A 17,520-nucleotide genomic window follows, 5' to 3' on the forward strand; every position below is an offset into this window, starting at 1 on the left:
TCGATGATACAAATATCTCTGCTAGGGGACCCACAATTTCTTCCCTAGCTTTCCACAATGTCCTGGGATACACTTGATCAGGGCTTGGGGTTTTATCCATTTTTATGCTTTTTAAGATGATCAGCATCTTTTCACCTGTAATTTAGAATCCTTTCAAGACATCACAATTTATTTCTCTAAGTTCCCCAGCTTCCATGTCTTTCTCCATGGTAGATGTTCATTTAGGATTTCCTGTGGTTCTACACATAGACAGCTTTGTTGACCTTGCGGGTGTCCTATTCTCTCCCTCGTTACTCTTTTGTCCTTTTAATATGTTTGTAGAATCCCTTTGAATTCTCCTTAACCTTATCTGCCTTATGCCCCCTTTGCTCCTCAATTCCCTGCTGATTATTGGGGAGTCTATATTACAATCCCATCAAAGTGATCACCTGCTTCTTATTTCTCAATTCCACCCATATAGCTTCACTGGACCATCCCTCAAGGAATGCCCCCTCGTCAGTACTGGCGTGATGTTTTCCTTCATCAAAACTGCCATTCCCTCTCCTCTCTTGCCTCTGCTTCTATCCTTGCTATAGCATTGTACACCAGAACACTGAGCTGCCAATCCTGTCCTTCCCTCAGTCATGTTTCTGTTATAGTTATGCTATCCCAGTGTCATGTTATCAGACATGCCTTGAGTTTAATTCATTCGTCTTCCCTCATTCTTTGCTGTGCTCTTGCCTGCCTTGTCTATTTAACTTGTTCTCTTTAACCAGTCTCAACCTTCTCTGCTGTCTTCCTACTTCTTAGAGCTCCAGCCTTCTGCCAACCTTGTACAGCATCTACTGATGGCTCTGTCTGGGAAAAGAGGTAAAATGATGTATCTGCTATTTTGGGTTATAAATAAAAATAAGAACTTGTTTGCCATTGCTGTAGGTAGAATGTATTGAGGGTCAATTTCTTTCACTCATTTCTTTCATAGGTAAACAATCAAGTGATGGTGTTGCAGTCACGCAAAGTGGCAACCTTCATTGTAGACTAATAGTGCACATGGTTGGGCCCACAACAGCAACTGGGATCACAGCTTCAGTACATAACGTTCTTAAGGAATGTGAGAAGCATAACGTCACTAGTGTTGCTTTCCCAGCCATAGGGACAGGTAACTTCACCCCTCTCAATTATTTTGGCAAGCTTATCCTATGATTTGTTTTTATTTTCCTTTGATTTTTCTGCAATTTGTTAATCAGTATCTGCATTTTGTTCAGGTAAAGGTGGAATCAGTTGCAAAACTGCCATCCACGCTATCTTCAGTGGACTGGACAATTATTTCTCAAGTATTTCAACGTCCAGCATGAAATCTATTTCCATTGTGGCATTTGAGCAATATGTTTATGACACATTTGCTGAGGCTTTTGAAGAGAAGAGTTTGCCTTCCAGCGTTAACACGATGGTAATCCGGAGAGATTTCTATTTTCATTGGGTCTCTGTGTTTAGTTGAACAAATTAAAGTGGAGGAAGTAACAATCTAATGTTACAGTTATGCAGTGCACCAGTTTTAGAAGGTTCCCCTCCAACATGGTTGACGACGCTCTCCACCACATCTCCTCCACTTCCCGCACCTCCGTCCTTGAACCCTGCCCCTCCAATCGCCACCAGGACAGAACCCCACTGGTCCTCACCTTCCACCCCACCAACCTCCGGATACATCGTATCATCCTTCGTCATTTCCGCCACCTCCAGACAGACCCCACCACCAGGCATATATTCCCCTCCCTACCCCTATCAGCGTTCTGGAGATCTGTCCTCATCATCAACTTCTCTGAGCCCAAGTAACATTCTGGTAAATGTGTTCTACTTTTCTTCTAGTGCATCTAGATCTTTTCTACTATATAGTGCTTAGAACTTTTAAATTATTATTTGTCCATTCATGGGATGCCAGCATTGCTCACTGGGCCAGCATTTATTGCCCATCCCTAATTGTTCAGAGGAGTTAAGAGTCAACCATATTGCTGTGATTTGGAGTCACCTGTACTCCAGACCATATAAGAACAGCAGATTCAAGTTTCATGTTTGAGTTCAAGCTTCTCCATCTGACGTGATGGAATTCAAACCCAGATTTCCAGAAGCTTAAGGTTGGGGAACAGACTAAAGACTATAATCCAGATGCAGTGACTTCCATCTGGCATTTCAACAAATTGTTTACTCCAACCTGATTTAGTTTAAGTCAGAATTCTACCCGGTAGGATTACTTGTCGTCTACTATTGTCCAACTTTTAGAAACAAGTCAGGACGAACATGCCCAAGTCTCCTCAGCTTGATATGATCTGAACCAATCTTGATTTCTGTATCCAGCTCACTAACTTTAAAAAAAAAAGCCCAAAGCCACTGGAAAAGCCCTGCACCTGGAACCAAGGAAATTAACTATTGCCAGAAAAGCTATTGCCACTGGCAAACAGTGGGAAACTGCCCAAGGAGTCCGTTAACATAAAAAAAAATGAACTTACCTTTTTTTTAGGCTCATTCATCTGCTCTTTGCCCTTCTCAATTCTTGACACAGGCCCACTTGGCATCTTTTTAGAGAGAAGTAAATGAGTCTTAAATACCTCATTTCATCAGAGTATCTAAGAAGAGAAGTAATGGGAGCAACAGCAGGACACATTCTCCAGTATTCAATTAGATTGTGCTGAACTTGTAAATTAAGTAAATTTGCGTGCTGTATTCCCCCAATTCTTATTTGTCAATTTATCTCATTCATGAATTTGAATTTCCTATTTAGATATTTGCTATTGCTTATTTGATGTTAAAGCTTTCATCTAAATCATACATCCCTATGTCAGAAATGGTCTTTGTTTACATGTAAGCCTGTCGTTTCAGATATAAACACACTATCCATCAAGACAGAGAAAGATAGGTTCTTGATTGGTATGAGGATCAAGAGTGATGGGGAGAAGACAGGAGAATGAGGTTGAGAAACATATCTGCCCTGACTCTGGGATAATCTACAGTGATGCTTTCACCTGCAGGAAACTGTCACTTTGTTGCACTGTCAGTTTAGGTCTTTGCACTGCAGTAAATTCACATTTACAGTGTAATTGTTGCATTAGAGTTATAAAATGTAGCTTTTTCCCAGAAGTGATATATATTTTATGTAAATGCACCCTGACATTTCATTCATCATCAGAAAATAAATACAGCAACCTCAAACATAAATTAAACAGAAGGCAATTTCCACATGCCAAATGTTCAGAATCCTGATCACCATGAGTGATAGATATTTTCAGATTTAATGAGTAGCATATGAAATTCAAATAATTTGTTATGTCTCCACTCACCCAGAATACAAATTTTATTTAAGCTCCTGTGTATAGTAATGATTAGTTAGAGAGTGAGAGTCAAAGAATGAAACATCATTTGTATAATGGAAAGCACCAAATCTATTTTGTTTGTCATGTCTGATTTCAACTGAATCAAAATAATTCAAAAATTTGAACAAATAAACATTTCTCACAGTGAGAGTGCAAACCTAATGTAGATACTTTCTCACGTCAAGAAGTTGTTTGTTAATGTCAAACAATTTTCAGCCTGTTTTGGAATTCCTGACTTATCAAACAAAATAATTGTATTAGTTAAAATGTAGTAGTGAATTTGCTCAATATTATAGAGTAGGATGTTTTAAAGGTTTCAGTTTTCCTAATAAGTTAACCAATTTTATCTCTTTTCAAATTTTAACGTTTCAGGGCACAGCACAGATGACTACGAACCCACAAGGTAGTATCACTACACAAGGTAACAGTTACTCCCATTGTTACCAATTAAAAGGTCTTCCTTGTTCTTACAGCAAATCTGTACTTAACCTCAGCTGATTCAATAAGGAAGTAAAATGTAAACTTGGTATTCAACAGTTTCATAAATGATGTTCATTTAAATAGGTAGGTGGATATGCTCACTGACAGCTGAGCTGCATATATTTTTACATATCACATATTTCATTCTTAAGTTCCTTCCACAACAATGGACATGTGCTAGTCACCAGGAGAGGAACACTGCAGACCATTCTCAAAGTGCATTTTTTCACAAGATTGTTATAAAGTGCATTCACTTTTGCAAGTAACTAAAGTACACAATAGTTCCAACTCCAAATTCCATGACCATGCTTTAACACAATAGTGGTAATGTACAAACAATAATTTGTGATTAATGTAAAATAATCAGCAGTTTTTATGTTAAGTATGTCATCTAGATAAAGCATGAAAAATTATTGTGCCATCTTTCTTTGGTGCATGGCACCATTTTGGAAGTTGGACAAGTGTTTAATAGACTAGTTTTCATTGTAGATTATGATATTTGTTGCACATGAACTGACAGTATTTATGATACTGAGTAAAAGCAAATCTCTTTGGTACTCTCCAGGTCAAAGGGGTGGTCTGTTGCCTACACAGCTGAAAATCCACAATGTTTTTGTGGAAGTGAAGAAAGGAGACATAACCAATGAGAGTGTGAAAGCAATAGTGAATTCTACAAATACAACATTAGATCTCAATTCTGGTAAGTACATATTCTTAGAGTCATAGAGATGTACAGCATGGAAACAGACCCTTCAGTCCAACACATCAATGCCCACCAGATATCCCAACCTAATCCCGTCCCATTTGCCAGAACTTGGCCCATATCCCTCTAAACTCTTCCTATTCATTTACCCATCCAGATGCCTTGTAAATATTGTGATTGCACCAGCCTCCACCACTTTCTCTAGCAGCTCATTCCATACATGCACCACCATTTGCATGAAAAAGTTGCCCCTTAGGTCCTTTTTATATCTTTCCTCTCTCACCCAAAACCTATGGCCTCTAGTTCTGGACTCTCCGACCCCAGGGAAAAGACCTGATCTATTTACTCTATCCATGCCCCTGATAATTTTATAAATCTCTACAAGGTCACCCCTCAGCCTCCGATGCTTCAGGGAAAGCAGCCCCAGCCTATTCAGCCTCTCCCTGCAGCTCAAATCCTCCAATCCTGGCAACCCCCTTTCATGTTTCACAATATCCTCCCAGTAGGAGGGAGACCAGAATTGCACAACAATATTCCAAAAATGTCTTAACTAATGTCCTGTGCAGCTGCAACATGACCTCTCAAACCCTATACGCAATGCTCTGTCCAATAAAGGAATACTTACCAAACACCTTCTTCACTATCCTATCTACCTGCAACTCCATTTTCAAGGAGCTATGAACCTGCACTCCAAGGTCTCTTTGTTCAGCAACACTCACTCGGACCTTACCATTAAGTGTATAAGTCCTGCTCTGATTTGCCTTTCCTAAATGTAGCACCTCACATTAATCTAAATTAATCTCCATCTGCCACTCTTCAGCTCATTAGCCCATCTGATCAAGATCACATTGTACTCTGATGTAACCTTCTTCACTGTCCACTACACCTCCAATTTTGGTGTAATCTGCAAACTTACTGACTATACCGCCTATGTTCACATCTATATCATTGATTTAAAGACAAAAAGCAGTGGACCCAACACTGATTCTTCTGGCACACCACTGGTCAGAGGGCTCCAGTCTGAAAAGCAACTCTCCACCACCACTCTCTGTCTTCTAACTGCAAGCCGGTTCTATTAGATTAGCATTTTGTAAAATCTTTGAACTTGTCAAACAAGTTTTAAATCTGTAAATAAAATAGATCAGTTGAGTTATTTTTCGTTCAGAAATGCCCAAGCATATATGAAACTGAAAGCTTCCATGAAGGTGTGGTCTCCTCTACATTGGGGAGACAGGATACCTTCTTGCAGCTCATTTCAGAGAACATCTCTGGAACACCCGCACCCACCAACTTCACCACCCCATGGCTGAACAGTTCAACTCCCACTCCACCAAGGACATAGAAGTCCTGGGCCACATTGACCACCAAACTGTTACCACCCGATGCCTGAAGGAGGAACACTTCGTATTCCGCCATGGGACCCTGCAACCATATGGGATAAGTGTGGATTTCAACAGCTTCCTCATTTCCCTTCCTCCACATTATGTAGTCCTAAGCCTCCAACTCGGCACCGCCCTCCAGACCCGTCCATCACTGCCCCCTCTGACCTATCACCTTCTCCCTCACCTTCATCCACCTATCGCTTTCCCAGCTACCTCTCCCCAACCACAAACCTCTCCCACTTATTCATCAGCCTCGACCCACAAGCCTCATTCCTGCTCCTCAGATGCTGCCTGACCTGCTGCGCATTTCCAGCACCACGCTCTCAACAGCTTCCATGAACAATTTGGTTTCATGAATGAATAGAAAGAATTTAGAGGGATATGTGCCAAATGCTGGCAAATAGGACTGGGTCAGATCGGGATGTCTGGTTGGCGTGGATGAGTTGGACCGAAGCGTCCATTTCTGCCCAGTGACTCTATGACTCAATAAATCAAATTAAAACTGCATCCGCAGCCAATTTTGGATTTACCAGCACCTTTTTTTAAAATTCATTTTGTGGGATGTGGGCATCGCTGACTGGCCAGCATTTTTTGCCCATCCCTAGCTGCCCTTGAGAAGATGGTGGTGAGCTGACTTCATGAACCGCTGCAGTTCACATGCTGTGGGTTGATCCACAATGCTATTAGGGAAGAAATTCCAGGACTTTGATGTAGCGACAGTGAAGGAATAGCGATATATATCTAAGTCCAGATGGTGAGTGTATTGGAAGTGAACTTCAAGCTTGTGGCTTTCCCCTATATCTGCTACCCTTGTCTTTCTCAATGGAAGCGGTCAGGGGTTTGAAGGTGCTGTCTGAGGATCTTTGGTGAATTTCCACAGTGCACCTTCTAGATACAACACACTGCTTCTACTGAGTGTTGGTAGTGGAGGGAATGGATGCTCGAGTTTGCAGTGCCAATCAAGTGGGCTGCTTTGCCCTTGATGTTATCAGGACTTTGAGTGTTGCTGGGGCTACAGTCATCCAGGCAAGTGGGGAGTATTCCATCACACTCCTGACTTGTACCTTGTAGATGATGGACAGGCTTTGAGGAGTCAGGAGATGAGTTACTCACCACACATTTCTAGCTTCTGACCTGATCTTGTAGCCACTGCATTTACGTGGTGAGTCCAGCTGAGTTTCTGATCCCAGAATGTTGATAGTGGGGGATTCAGTGATGGTAACACCATTGAATATCAAAGTGGTTAGATTGTCTTCTATTGGTGATGGTCATAGCCTGGCATTTGTTTGGCATGAATGTTACTTGCCACTTGTCAGCCTAAGTCTGGATATTGTCCAGATCTTGTTACATTTGGACATGGACTGCTTCAATATGAGGAGTCACGAATGGTGCTGAACATTGTGCAATCCTCAGCGAATATTCCACTTCTGACCTTATGATGGAGGGAGGGTCATTAATGAAGCAGCTGAAAATGGTTAGGCCTAAGACACTACCCTGGAGAACTCCTGCAGAGATGTCCTGAAGCTGAGATGACTGACCTCCAATAACCACGACCATCTTCCTACCTGTCAGGTATGACTCTAACCACCAGAAATTTTGCCTCCTGATACCCATTGCTTCCAGTTTTGCTAGGGCTCCTTAATGTCACACTTGGTCGAATGCAGCCTTGATGTCATGGGCTGTCACTCTCACCTCACCTCTGGAATTCAGCTCTTTTGTCCATGTTTGAACCAAGGTTGTAATGAGGTCTGGAGCTGAGTGGCCCTGGTAGAACCCAAATTGGGTGTCACTGAGCAGGTTATTGCTGAGCAAGTGCTACTTAATAGCACTGTTGATGTAACCTTCCATCAGTTTACTGATGATCAACAGTAGACTGATGGGGTGGTAATTGGCTGGGTTAGATTTACCCTGCTTTTTATGTAAGAGCATACTTGGGCAATTTTCCACAGTGTCAGGTAGATGTCAGTGTTGTAACTGTACTGGAACAGTTTGTCTAGGGGCACACAAAGTTCTGGAGCATAAGTCTTCAGTACTATTGCCGGAAAGATGTCAGAGCCCATAGCCTTTGCAGTATCCAGTGCCTCCAACCATTCCTTGATACCACGTGGAGTGAATCAAATTGGCTGAAGACTGATCTCTGCGAGGGACCACTGGAAGAGGCCAAGATGGATCATCCACCTGGCATTTCTGACTGAAGATTGCTGCGAAAGCTTCAGCCTTATCTTTTGCATTGATGTGCTGGGCTGTTCTATCATTGAGGATGGGGATATTTGTGAGACCCCTTCCTCCAGTGAGTTGTTTAATCATTCACCACCATTCATGGATGGATGGGGCAGGACTGCAGAGCTTAGATCTGATCCGTTAGTTGTGGGATTGCTTGGCTTTGTCTCTCACTTGCTGCTTATGCTGTTTGGCATGCAGGTAGTCTTGTTTGGTTGCTTCACCAGGTTGACACCTTTCCTTCAGGTGTGTCTGATGCTGCTCCAAGGATACTCTCCTGGGCTCTCCATCGAACCAGAGTTGATCCCCTGGCTCGATGGTAATGGTTGAGTGGTGAATATACCAGGCCACGAGGTTACAGATTGTGCTGGAATACAATTCTGTTGCTGTTGATGGCCCACAGTGCCCCATGGCTGCCCAGTCTTGAGTTGCTAGATCGGTTTGAAGTCTGTTGCATTTAGCATGGCGATAGTGTCACACATCACCATGGAGATTATTCTCAATGTGAAAGTGAGACTTGGTTTCCATGAGAACTGTGCGGTTGTCGATCTTATCGATTTAGTCATGTACAGATGCATCTCCAGCTGGTAGATCGGTAAGGGTGAGATCATGTATGTTTTACCCTCTTGTCGGTTCCTGCAGCACTTGCTGCAGACACAGAATAGCAGATATGTCCTTTCGGACCCAATCAGCTTGACCAGTAGTACTGCTGCTGAGCTACTCTTGGTGGTGGACATTGAAACTCAGGGTACATTTTATGCCCTTGTCATCCTCAGTGCTTTCTCCAAATGTTGTTCAACATGGAAGAGTATTGACTTATCAACTGAGGGAGGATGGTACATGGATTCTGGATTAATAGTCTCTGGATTAATAGTCTAGCAATAATACCACTTGGCCATCGCCTTCCCATATTTAAAAAATATATTTTAGAATTACAACTTTAAAATGTCAACAGTACTTCAGGGTTGTGACTTGTAGACAGCAATATGTTTTTTGGTTACAAGAAAATGAATTGATAATAATTTCTTTAACCATTTTCAGATGTCCCCTTGTCAGTGCTTAATGGGAAAAATAGGATTATTTCAGTAGAACTTGTGGTTGTCTGCAAGAAACTTAATAATGATGGCAATTGCTATTTTGAGGTAAAATACCTTTTGCCGGTATATATTAATGGGCTTAATTTGTCAATTATTGCCACTGCACTTATGAAAAATGACAGGACTTAGAAATTAAATAGAGAGAGGAGGGTTTACTAACAGTACATGTTACTTAAGTCGAATATAAGAAAATTCATCAACAGAAAAATAAGCAATGTTTATAATGGAGTTGTTTGAAAATAATCCCTGGCTATTTATTACCTCTACTTTCGCCTTTAAATATGATGAAAAGCCACATCTATTATTGCCTTATCTAGCATATTTCCTCCTTATCTCGGGACTTATATCAAGTGTTCCTAATGATACCAGTACAAACTGGATAATAACAGATATCTTTTGCAGATGGCCTTTTCTATTCTCTATTTCTTGTTTTGAGAAAGTTCCTATATCCGGGGAAGATCCTAGCTTCCACTCTGATGGTTTAAGCTGAAAGTAGAAACTTAGTGGGGCTTTCAACTTAAACCATTTCACTTTCTGTAAATTGCTTTCATTTCTTTGCTTTAACAATGTGTTAAATTGGTGCAAAAGTGAAAAGGCTGCATGCCCTGAGGATTGACATGGATGGGCAGAAATCTTGTCCAAATTAAAAATGACCTTGATCTCCACAACATTACTGTGTTTGTTTTTGTTTTAGGTGTCTCTGGGGCAATACTTACAAAAGCTGGCAGTACTGTTGTAGATGAATGTAAGAAACTGGGTAAGTTACAAATATATATGTATGTGTGTTTTATATATAATATAGAAAAAAACGTACATTACTTTTAAAACATCATCTTTGTGCTAGAGAATTGATTATTTTCAAATTATTGATGATCTTCAATAATCATAAATCATACTTATATGGAGACTGACAGAGCAATATGCTTCTTTCAGTAATATTGATCACGCAGACATAGCAACATGGTTTCAACGCTCAGAATAGATAAGATTGGTCATTTTCTGGGTCAGTGTAAAAGGTAAAGTGGATAAAGTTAAAGGTCAGTAGATAAACAACTTGAAAGATGTTGCATTTTTGTCTTCTACAACCACTGCAGTGCGTTATTGAGTAATGAACACACAAAAACATAAGGATACAGGTTAGGAGCAGGAGTCGGCTACTGGCCACTTCCCCATTTAATAAAGTCACAGGTCATCTGATTACCTCATTGTCCACCTACCCTGATAACCTTTCACCCCTGACTAAGCCAGCATCGACACAGAGAGAAAAGAAACCAAGGTTAATTTTTCAGAACTTGGAATGTTAACCAACTCTACACAAATGTTGTCTGACCTCTTAAGTGCTTTCAACACCTTGCAATTTCATTTGCTACCTAGCTTTCAATTTTAAGCTTGAGAACTGCCATATATCTTGTTACAATTCTGACCTTTTCATGTCCCCCCAACAAAAATAATCAGTTTCAATTATCAAGTTTAGGTTTCCTCTGAACTGAAGCACGAGTTGATCTGAGGTAGCATTATCCAATACAATAAGAAACCCATTTCTTACCTCTAGTTCATAGTTAGATTTTCTCAATGTATTCATGTAATTTCAAAATATTATTAACATAATTCTACCGCACACTTTCAGACCAAATTAGAACATAGAGGCAGCTTTATCATAAATAGTGTCACTTACCGAAACAAGCTTTAAGATTGGATAACAGAACATCAAGGATGTCAACCACTTCCCCTACCTAGGAGGCAATATCTCCCAGGAAGATGATTCAAGGATTAACAACTACCAGCTACAAATATTGTGAGCATCCAACATGTCAACATAACATGGAATTGTGACTCTACTTGCGAATAGAGATTCTGATCACAGTCTATGCCACTGGGAGATGCAGGAGGATAGGAAAGATGTTGTGTAAGTTGTGTGTCTTTTACCAGCAATACCTACATTAGATGTATCCAATGGAGAGAGAGAATCAACAATGCAGCAGTGCTACACAGCAATCGTCAGAGTTGCTTGTGGGAACAGAATGCCAGAGAGAAGGCTAAAAATGGCAGCATATGTATTTCCCTCCAGGCTGTAAGGCCTGCCAGAATGGCAGATGGGAGGAGCCAATGGCCTACTGGTATTATCGCTAGACTAGAAATTCAGCTAATGTTCTGGAGACCCTAATTTGAATCCTTGTGCGGCAGATGGTGGAATTTGATTTCAATTTTTAAAAATCTGGAGTTAAGAATCTGATGACCATGAAATCATTGTTGATTGTCAGAAAATCCCATCTGGCTCACTAATGTCCTTCAGGGATGGAAATCTGCCATCCTCTGACCTTCGTGTGACTCAGACCCACAGCAATGACTCTCAGCTGCCTTCTGACATGCCTTAACAAGCCATTCAGTTCAAGAGAGCTATGGAAGGGCAATAATTGTTGGCAAACTAGTGATGCCCACATTTCATGAGTGAATAAACACAAAATTAGAATAGACACAAGGTGGTAGAGGAAAAAGATTTGGCTAAAGTCAACCTGATAAAGTACATTTAGAGATGACCTTTGTGCTGGGGAGAGAGATTAAGGCGGTCGATGGCAAGTATATTGAGTATTGCTGCTCATTGTCCTCAATGAGATGAGAGGAACCAAGTCTAAATCTCAGTGGAGGTGTGTTCACATGGCGAGCAGTTTTAAACCAGATAATGAAAGGGCTAAATAGACAAGCAACAAGATTTTGAAAGCAATATTTTTACAGATCTTTCAAACAACTTTAATAGGAAGGGAGTTCTTTTTATGAAACAGCTTCCCTATCCAGTCCAGTTACTGTCTCTTTTGAAATCACGTATACATTCTGATTGATGAAGTCACTTGCTGTTTTTGCCAACACAAGAATAGTACTTTGAGATATAAGATGTGTTACATAAATGTAAGTTTTGCACCAGTTTGAACACGCATTAATGTTTCATTACTTTTATTCTTTTATTAATTTGAATTGTGAGTTCGAAGTGACTTGTGGGTTTGGGATAGTTGAAAAGAAAAGACTGAACAAGATTAATTTGTTTTTGAGGTCAGATTGGAGGCTATTGATAGGCTGATTCCTGATTTAAATGGTTCTAACAGACACTGTGACCCCAAGGCAGAACTTGTTGAAAGAAGCTGGATATTAATGAGGTTAGTATTTAGAATTGGTTCTGTGATGAAGCTGTTCCTTTAACAAGGTTGTGTTGTCTTTGATTTTTTTCACAGACTCTGAAAAGTCTAAGTTTAAGGGCTTTAGGGCCAGTTTGATTATAACTAGTAGATACTGCCTCAGGCAACAGGCTTTCAAATGTTTGGGAAAAAACACTTAAGTAATGAAAGCGAGTGGCCAATTCTCCCACTCCTGGTTTGTTTTTCTTTAGCAGTAGCTTTCTGAAGCTGCTGGACCCAAAGAAGCTGGTCCAGCTGGTACTCTTGTTGCTTATATTTTGTTCTACAAATCTGGACGACACAAATTTCTGTGCAACAGCAGAAGCTTTATTACCGCACAGCCACTGAGAGATTTTCAATGTCCCCAAAAGTAGCTGTGTGTCTACTTGTGGTGACACTGCTTCACGAGTCTCTGCTCTGCACATAAAGACAGTATTTTTTATAGGAATTAAACAAAAGGTCTATAAGTCACATGTTCGATTGTCATTACAATGTTTAAGACAGGCAATTTTTATTTTACAATGTCCAGTGATTGTTGATGTTCTATGGTAACGAGTGGATGGATTACAGAGACTGGTTATCGTAATTCTTCATCAACGTATGTTGATGGGAAGAGGTTAAAGTAGAAGGGTTTTGCTTGTTCTCACTGGGGGATTCACATACCTATCTTAATAGGGAGACAAAGCAAGATAATGGGAGCAGGAGGCAGTTAATAGGGTTATTGTCAAGGCTTTCAGTCTTGTCCAGGGAGGACAAATACCTTTGCCTGAGTCTGCAAGTGGAATCCACATATATGGCTCTTGAGGATTCAGTTCTCTGAGAGTTGGCCAGCTCCCCAACTGGGATGTCCCATCTTATTTTGTAAGAGGTCAGGCACTTGATACTGCAGTGAGTCCTCTTAGCAATGGAATGTTTAACACTTGAGTCCCTAGTATGCCATGTAAAACAAGTAAAAGATGGAACTGATCCCTTTGTGGCTTTCTTACTTCCTCATTCTCTCTCTGACTTCTCTCCTGTAAGACTGTGTGTTTGATTTTTCCTTTTGTGTCAGGTAGTGTTCATGGGGATTGTTGCAAGTATTTCGAACAGTATCATTAAGTTGGTATAGGCTGTTTGGTTTTCAGATTGGTTAAATTATTCAGTTTTCTGTTCTCTTTTCCTTGTGTTTCATTTGGTAATCTTGGAAATAAAATCTGTTTTAGAATATAGAACATAGAACAATACAGCACAGAACAGGATCTTTGGCCCTTGATGTTGTACTGGCCTTTTATTCTAGTCTAAGATCAGACTAATCTACATACCCTTCATTGTTCTAACTTCCATGTGCCTTTCCAAGAGTTGCTTAAATGTCTCTAATGTATCTGACGTTACTACCACTGCTGGCAGTGCATTCCATGCACCAACCTCTCTGAGTAAAGAACTTACCTCTGACATCTCCCATAAACCTTCCTCTAGTTGCCTTAAAATTATGTCCCCTTGTGATTTGACCAACTGTCTGAATAGCCACCGTACACGCTTAAAACAACTAGTAAAGTTAGGTCTGGGCTGCTTTCTTGAAATGTGTTAAGGGGATCTGGCCTGGTCCATTATAGTTCTGGCAAGTCTGAAATACACCTGCTCGCAGTTTTTGAATTGAGTCCTTGTGAAAAGTCAATCAAGTCTATCAGAGTGGAGCCAGAATTAAATTTTTTTTTGTATTGTGTTTTCTGGGAGATGATTCTGCTGAAATAGCATGAAGATTTGAAAGCTCCCTGTGCAATCTGATGTACCAGCTTCTGCAAGCCCAAAGAGTCCAAAGCCCAGAATATACTCCTACTTCCTTTATACTCTTCTAAGCATTCACTTGATCTATCCTGTCTATACCTGACATATGCTTCCTTCTTTTTCTTAACCAAATCCTCAATTTCTTTCGTCATCCAGCATTCCCTATACCTACCAGCCTTCCCTTTCACCCTAGCAGGAATATATTTTCTCTGGATTCTCGTTATCTCATTTCTGAAGGCTTCCCATTTTCTAGTCGTCCCTTTACCTGCGAACATCTGCCCCAATCAGCTTTCAAAAGTTCTTGCCTAATACTGTCAAAATTGGCCTTTCTCCAATTTAGAACTTCAACTTTTAGATCTGGTCTATCCTTTTCATCATTATTTTAAATCTGATAGAATTGTGGTCACTGGCCCCAAAGTGCTCCCCCACTGACATCTCAGTCACCTGCCCTGCCTTATTTCCCAAGAGTAGGTCACGGTTTGCACCTTCTCTAGTAGGTACATCCACATACTGAATCAGTTAACACACTTAACAAATTCCTCTCCATCTAGACCCTTAATACTATGGCAGTGCCAGTCTATATTTGGAAAGTTAAAATCCCCTACCATAACCACCCTATTATTCTTACAGATAGCTGAGATCTCCTTACAAGTTTATTTCTCAATTTCCCTCTGACTATTAGGGGGTCTATAATACAATGCCAATAAGGTGATCATCCCTTTCTTATTTCTCAGTTCCACCCAAAATGTCTTTAGTTTAAGATACAAAACTGGTGTCTGGAAATTAATAACTTGCAAAGATTGGGATTGATTATTCAAAAGTTGGTTTAGGAACTATTGGAGTGACTATTTGGAGGTCTTCAACAGTTTTGGTTTACTGTATTACATATAGAGAGGTAGTAAGACTGATTGGTTTGGCTATCTGTCTCTGCGTCGTGAGATTTTGTGACCAGGAAACTTTCAGAGTATCTATTGACATCATTGTACAAACCAATGAATTTAAGGTGGCATGGGAAATGTGGCACAATTCAACACAAATGTTATTTATTCAGCAAACAGCAAAGAAAACTAAGGCAGTTCAGTCAAATTAAACCATGAATTACAATGAAACCTCTACAGACTGTTTACAAAGAACTCCTGCAAACTATGGTATTTTGACCTTGCGACTGAAACTACAGCAACTACTTTGTGTAATAGCAATGTGATTTGTGCAGCAAAATAGAGTAAGTGGAGAATTGTTTCATGCAAATTATGTGCATAAAATCAATCTCACGTACCCAAGTCTGGGACCAAACATGCGTGAAAGGAGGATAAGTATTTTTTTAGCCTGCAGTTGTAGAAATTGTTAGAATGCATTTGCATGATAAGAATTTCATAGGTAGAGAATATAAAATTAACTCCTTTTTAAACTTTGCATTTTTTTTTAGGTTCTCAGCCTAATGATGGTGTGGTCGTTACCAGTGGTGGCAACCTTACCTGTGATTACATCATACATATGGTCGGTCAAACCCGTCCAGCATTGATAATTGCCTCAGTAGAAAAAGTATTGCAGGAATGTGAAAAACATCAGATCACCACTGTATCTTTCCCTGCTCTAGGAACAGGTAACTACTGCCAGACTATAAATATTTCCATCATTTGTCCATTTATTCTTATACACTTCTCCACTCCTCTCCAATAATGTTGCTTGCTGTTATGGTACAGTTTCAGAGACCGTTCTGCCTCCCGGACTTCTCCCACATGATCACTATTTATGTTTGTCATAGACAGTGAACATCATCTGGCCAAACAGTTTCAGTGAGATCACAGCCAGGCATCATGCTTTCCCAATTTAACACACTTCCTTTAACCTAAATATTGCCCCCATTTCCAATTGGGTGCAAAGGATATTGTGACCACTGTCAGTGTCCCCAGCTGCTGCCTTGATGAGGTTAACTAAACCAGTGAAGATAGAAGGCAAAGCATCAATAGATAGTGTGATCAATATGGCTCTATTTGTATTGGTATCTGATTACCTAATGTCACTTTCTTATTATATTCATCTTTCATAACGGAGTATTTTTTGTAATGACTTGCTCACGACATGAAATGCATTGTCATGAGCTGCTAGTCCAGTATTCACTGTTTATTGCTCAGTATTAAACAGTCAGTAGATCTTCCAACATTGATGTCTCACTGATTATGATACCGTGATAGCCCCCAGCAATCTGTCTTAAATAACTGGTGGCTTATATGTCTGGTTATCTAAAGTAAAATGGGGAGCCTAACACCTCCAGATCCTAAAGCTCCACTGCCTCTGCATTATTCATGTGATATATTCTTAAAGCACAACTACCTTAATTGGACAGAAAGCAAGTTCAGTGGCCACTCTGTAGCACCAAGTGATTCAAAGAGATGGGAGCTGCCAATGAATAAGGCAGGCATCCATAGTACAGAGGAGGAAGTGCTCGATGTCTTGAAATGCATAAAAGTGGATAAATCCCCAGGACTTGATCAGGTGCTAGAAAAGTTGAAAAGTCTTAAAATTGATAAATCTCCTGGCCCCGATGGGATACACCCTAGAGTTCTGAGAGAGGTGGCTGAGGAAATAGCAGAGGCATTGGTTGAGATCTTTCAAGAGTCACTGGAGTCAGGAAAGGTCCCGGATGATTGGAAGATGGCTGTAGTAACCCCCTTGTTCAAGAAAGGATCAAGGCAAAAGATGGAAAATTATAGGCCAATCAGCTTAACCTCGGTTGTTGGTAAAATTCTAGAATCCATCATTAAGGATGAGGTTTCTAAATTCTTGGAAGAGCAGAGTCTGATTAGAACAAGTCAACATGGATTTAGTAAAGGGACGTCATGCCTGACAAACCTGTTGGAATTTTTTGAAGAGGTAACAAGTAGGTTAGACCAGGGAAACCCAGTGGATGTGGTCTATCTAGACTTTCAAAAGGCCTTTGATAAGGTGCCACACGGGAGGCTGCTGAGCAAAGTGAGGGCCCATGGTGTTCGAGGTGAGCTGCTGGGATGGATTGAGGATTGGCTGTCTAACAGAAGGCAGAGAGTTGGGATAAAAGGTTCTTTTTCAGAATGACAGCCGGTGATGAGCGGTGTCCTGCAGGGTTCGGTGCTGGGGCCACAGCTGTTCGCATTATATATTAATGATTTGGATAAGGGAACCGGGGGCATTCTAGCGAAGTTTGCCGATGATACGAAGTTAGGTGGACAGGCAGGTAGTACTGAGGAAGTGGGGAGGCTACAGAAGGATCTAGACAGGTTGGGAGAGTGGTCCAGGAAATGGCTGATGGAATTTAACGTGAGCAAGTGCGAGGTCTTGCACTTTGGCAAAAAGAATAAAAGCATGGACTACTTTCTAAATGGT

The 17,520-nt window shown here is 40.6% G+C and overlaps 1 protein-coding gene across 3 annotated transcripts in view; it reads left to right on the plus strand.

The window, feature by feature from the left end:
* LOC140482385 (protein mono-ADP-ribosyltransferase PARP14-like) overlaps nucleotides 1-17,520 on the plus strand; it is a 79,893-nt gene that overhangs the window by 25,374 nt on the left and 36,999 nt on the right. For 2 of the 3 annotated variants that reach the window (XM_072579789.1, XM_072579790.1), the window contains exons 11-17: nucleotides 790-849; nucleotides 962-1,138; nucleotides 1,245-1,429; nucleotides 3,717-3,765; nucleotides 4,390-4,524; nucleotides 9,921-9,983; nucleotides 15,584-15,760. In XM_072579789.1, the coding sequence (XP_072435890.1) occupies nucleotides 790-849; nucleotides 962-1,138; nucleotides 1,245-1,429; nucleotides 3,717-3,765; nucleotides 4,390-4,524; nucleotides 9,921-9,983; nucleotides 15,584-15,760 (846 nt within the window). The remainder of the gene's footprint in view (nucleotides 1-789; nucleotides 850-961; nucleotides 1,139-1,244; nucleotides 1,430-3,716; nucleotides 3,766-4,389; nucleotides 4,525-9,920; nucleotides 9,984-15,583; nucleotides 15,761-17,520) is intronic. The other variant, XM_072579791.1, reaches the window with a different exon arrangement.

This window comes from Chiloscyllium punctatum, chromosome 10 (genome assembly GCF_047496795.1).
Source record: "Chiloscyllium punctatum isolate Juve2018m chromosome 10, sChiPun1.3, whole genome shotgun sequence".
NCBI lineage: Eukaryota > Metazoa > Chordata > Chondrichthyes > Orectolobiformes > Hemiscylliidae > Chiloscyllium > Chiloscyllium punctatum.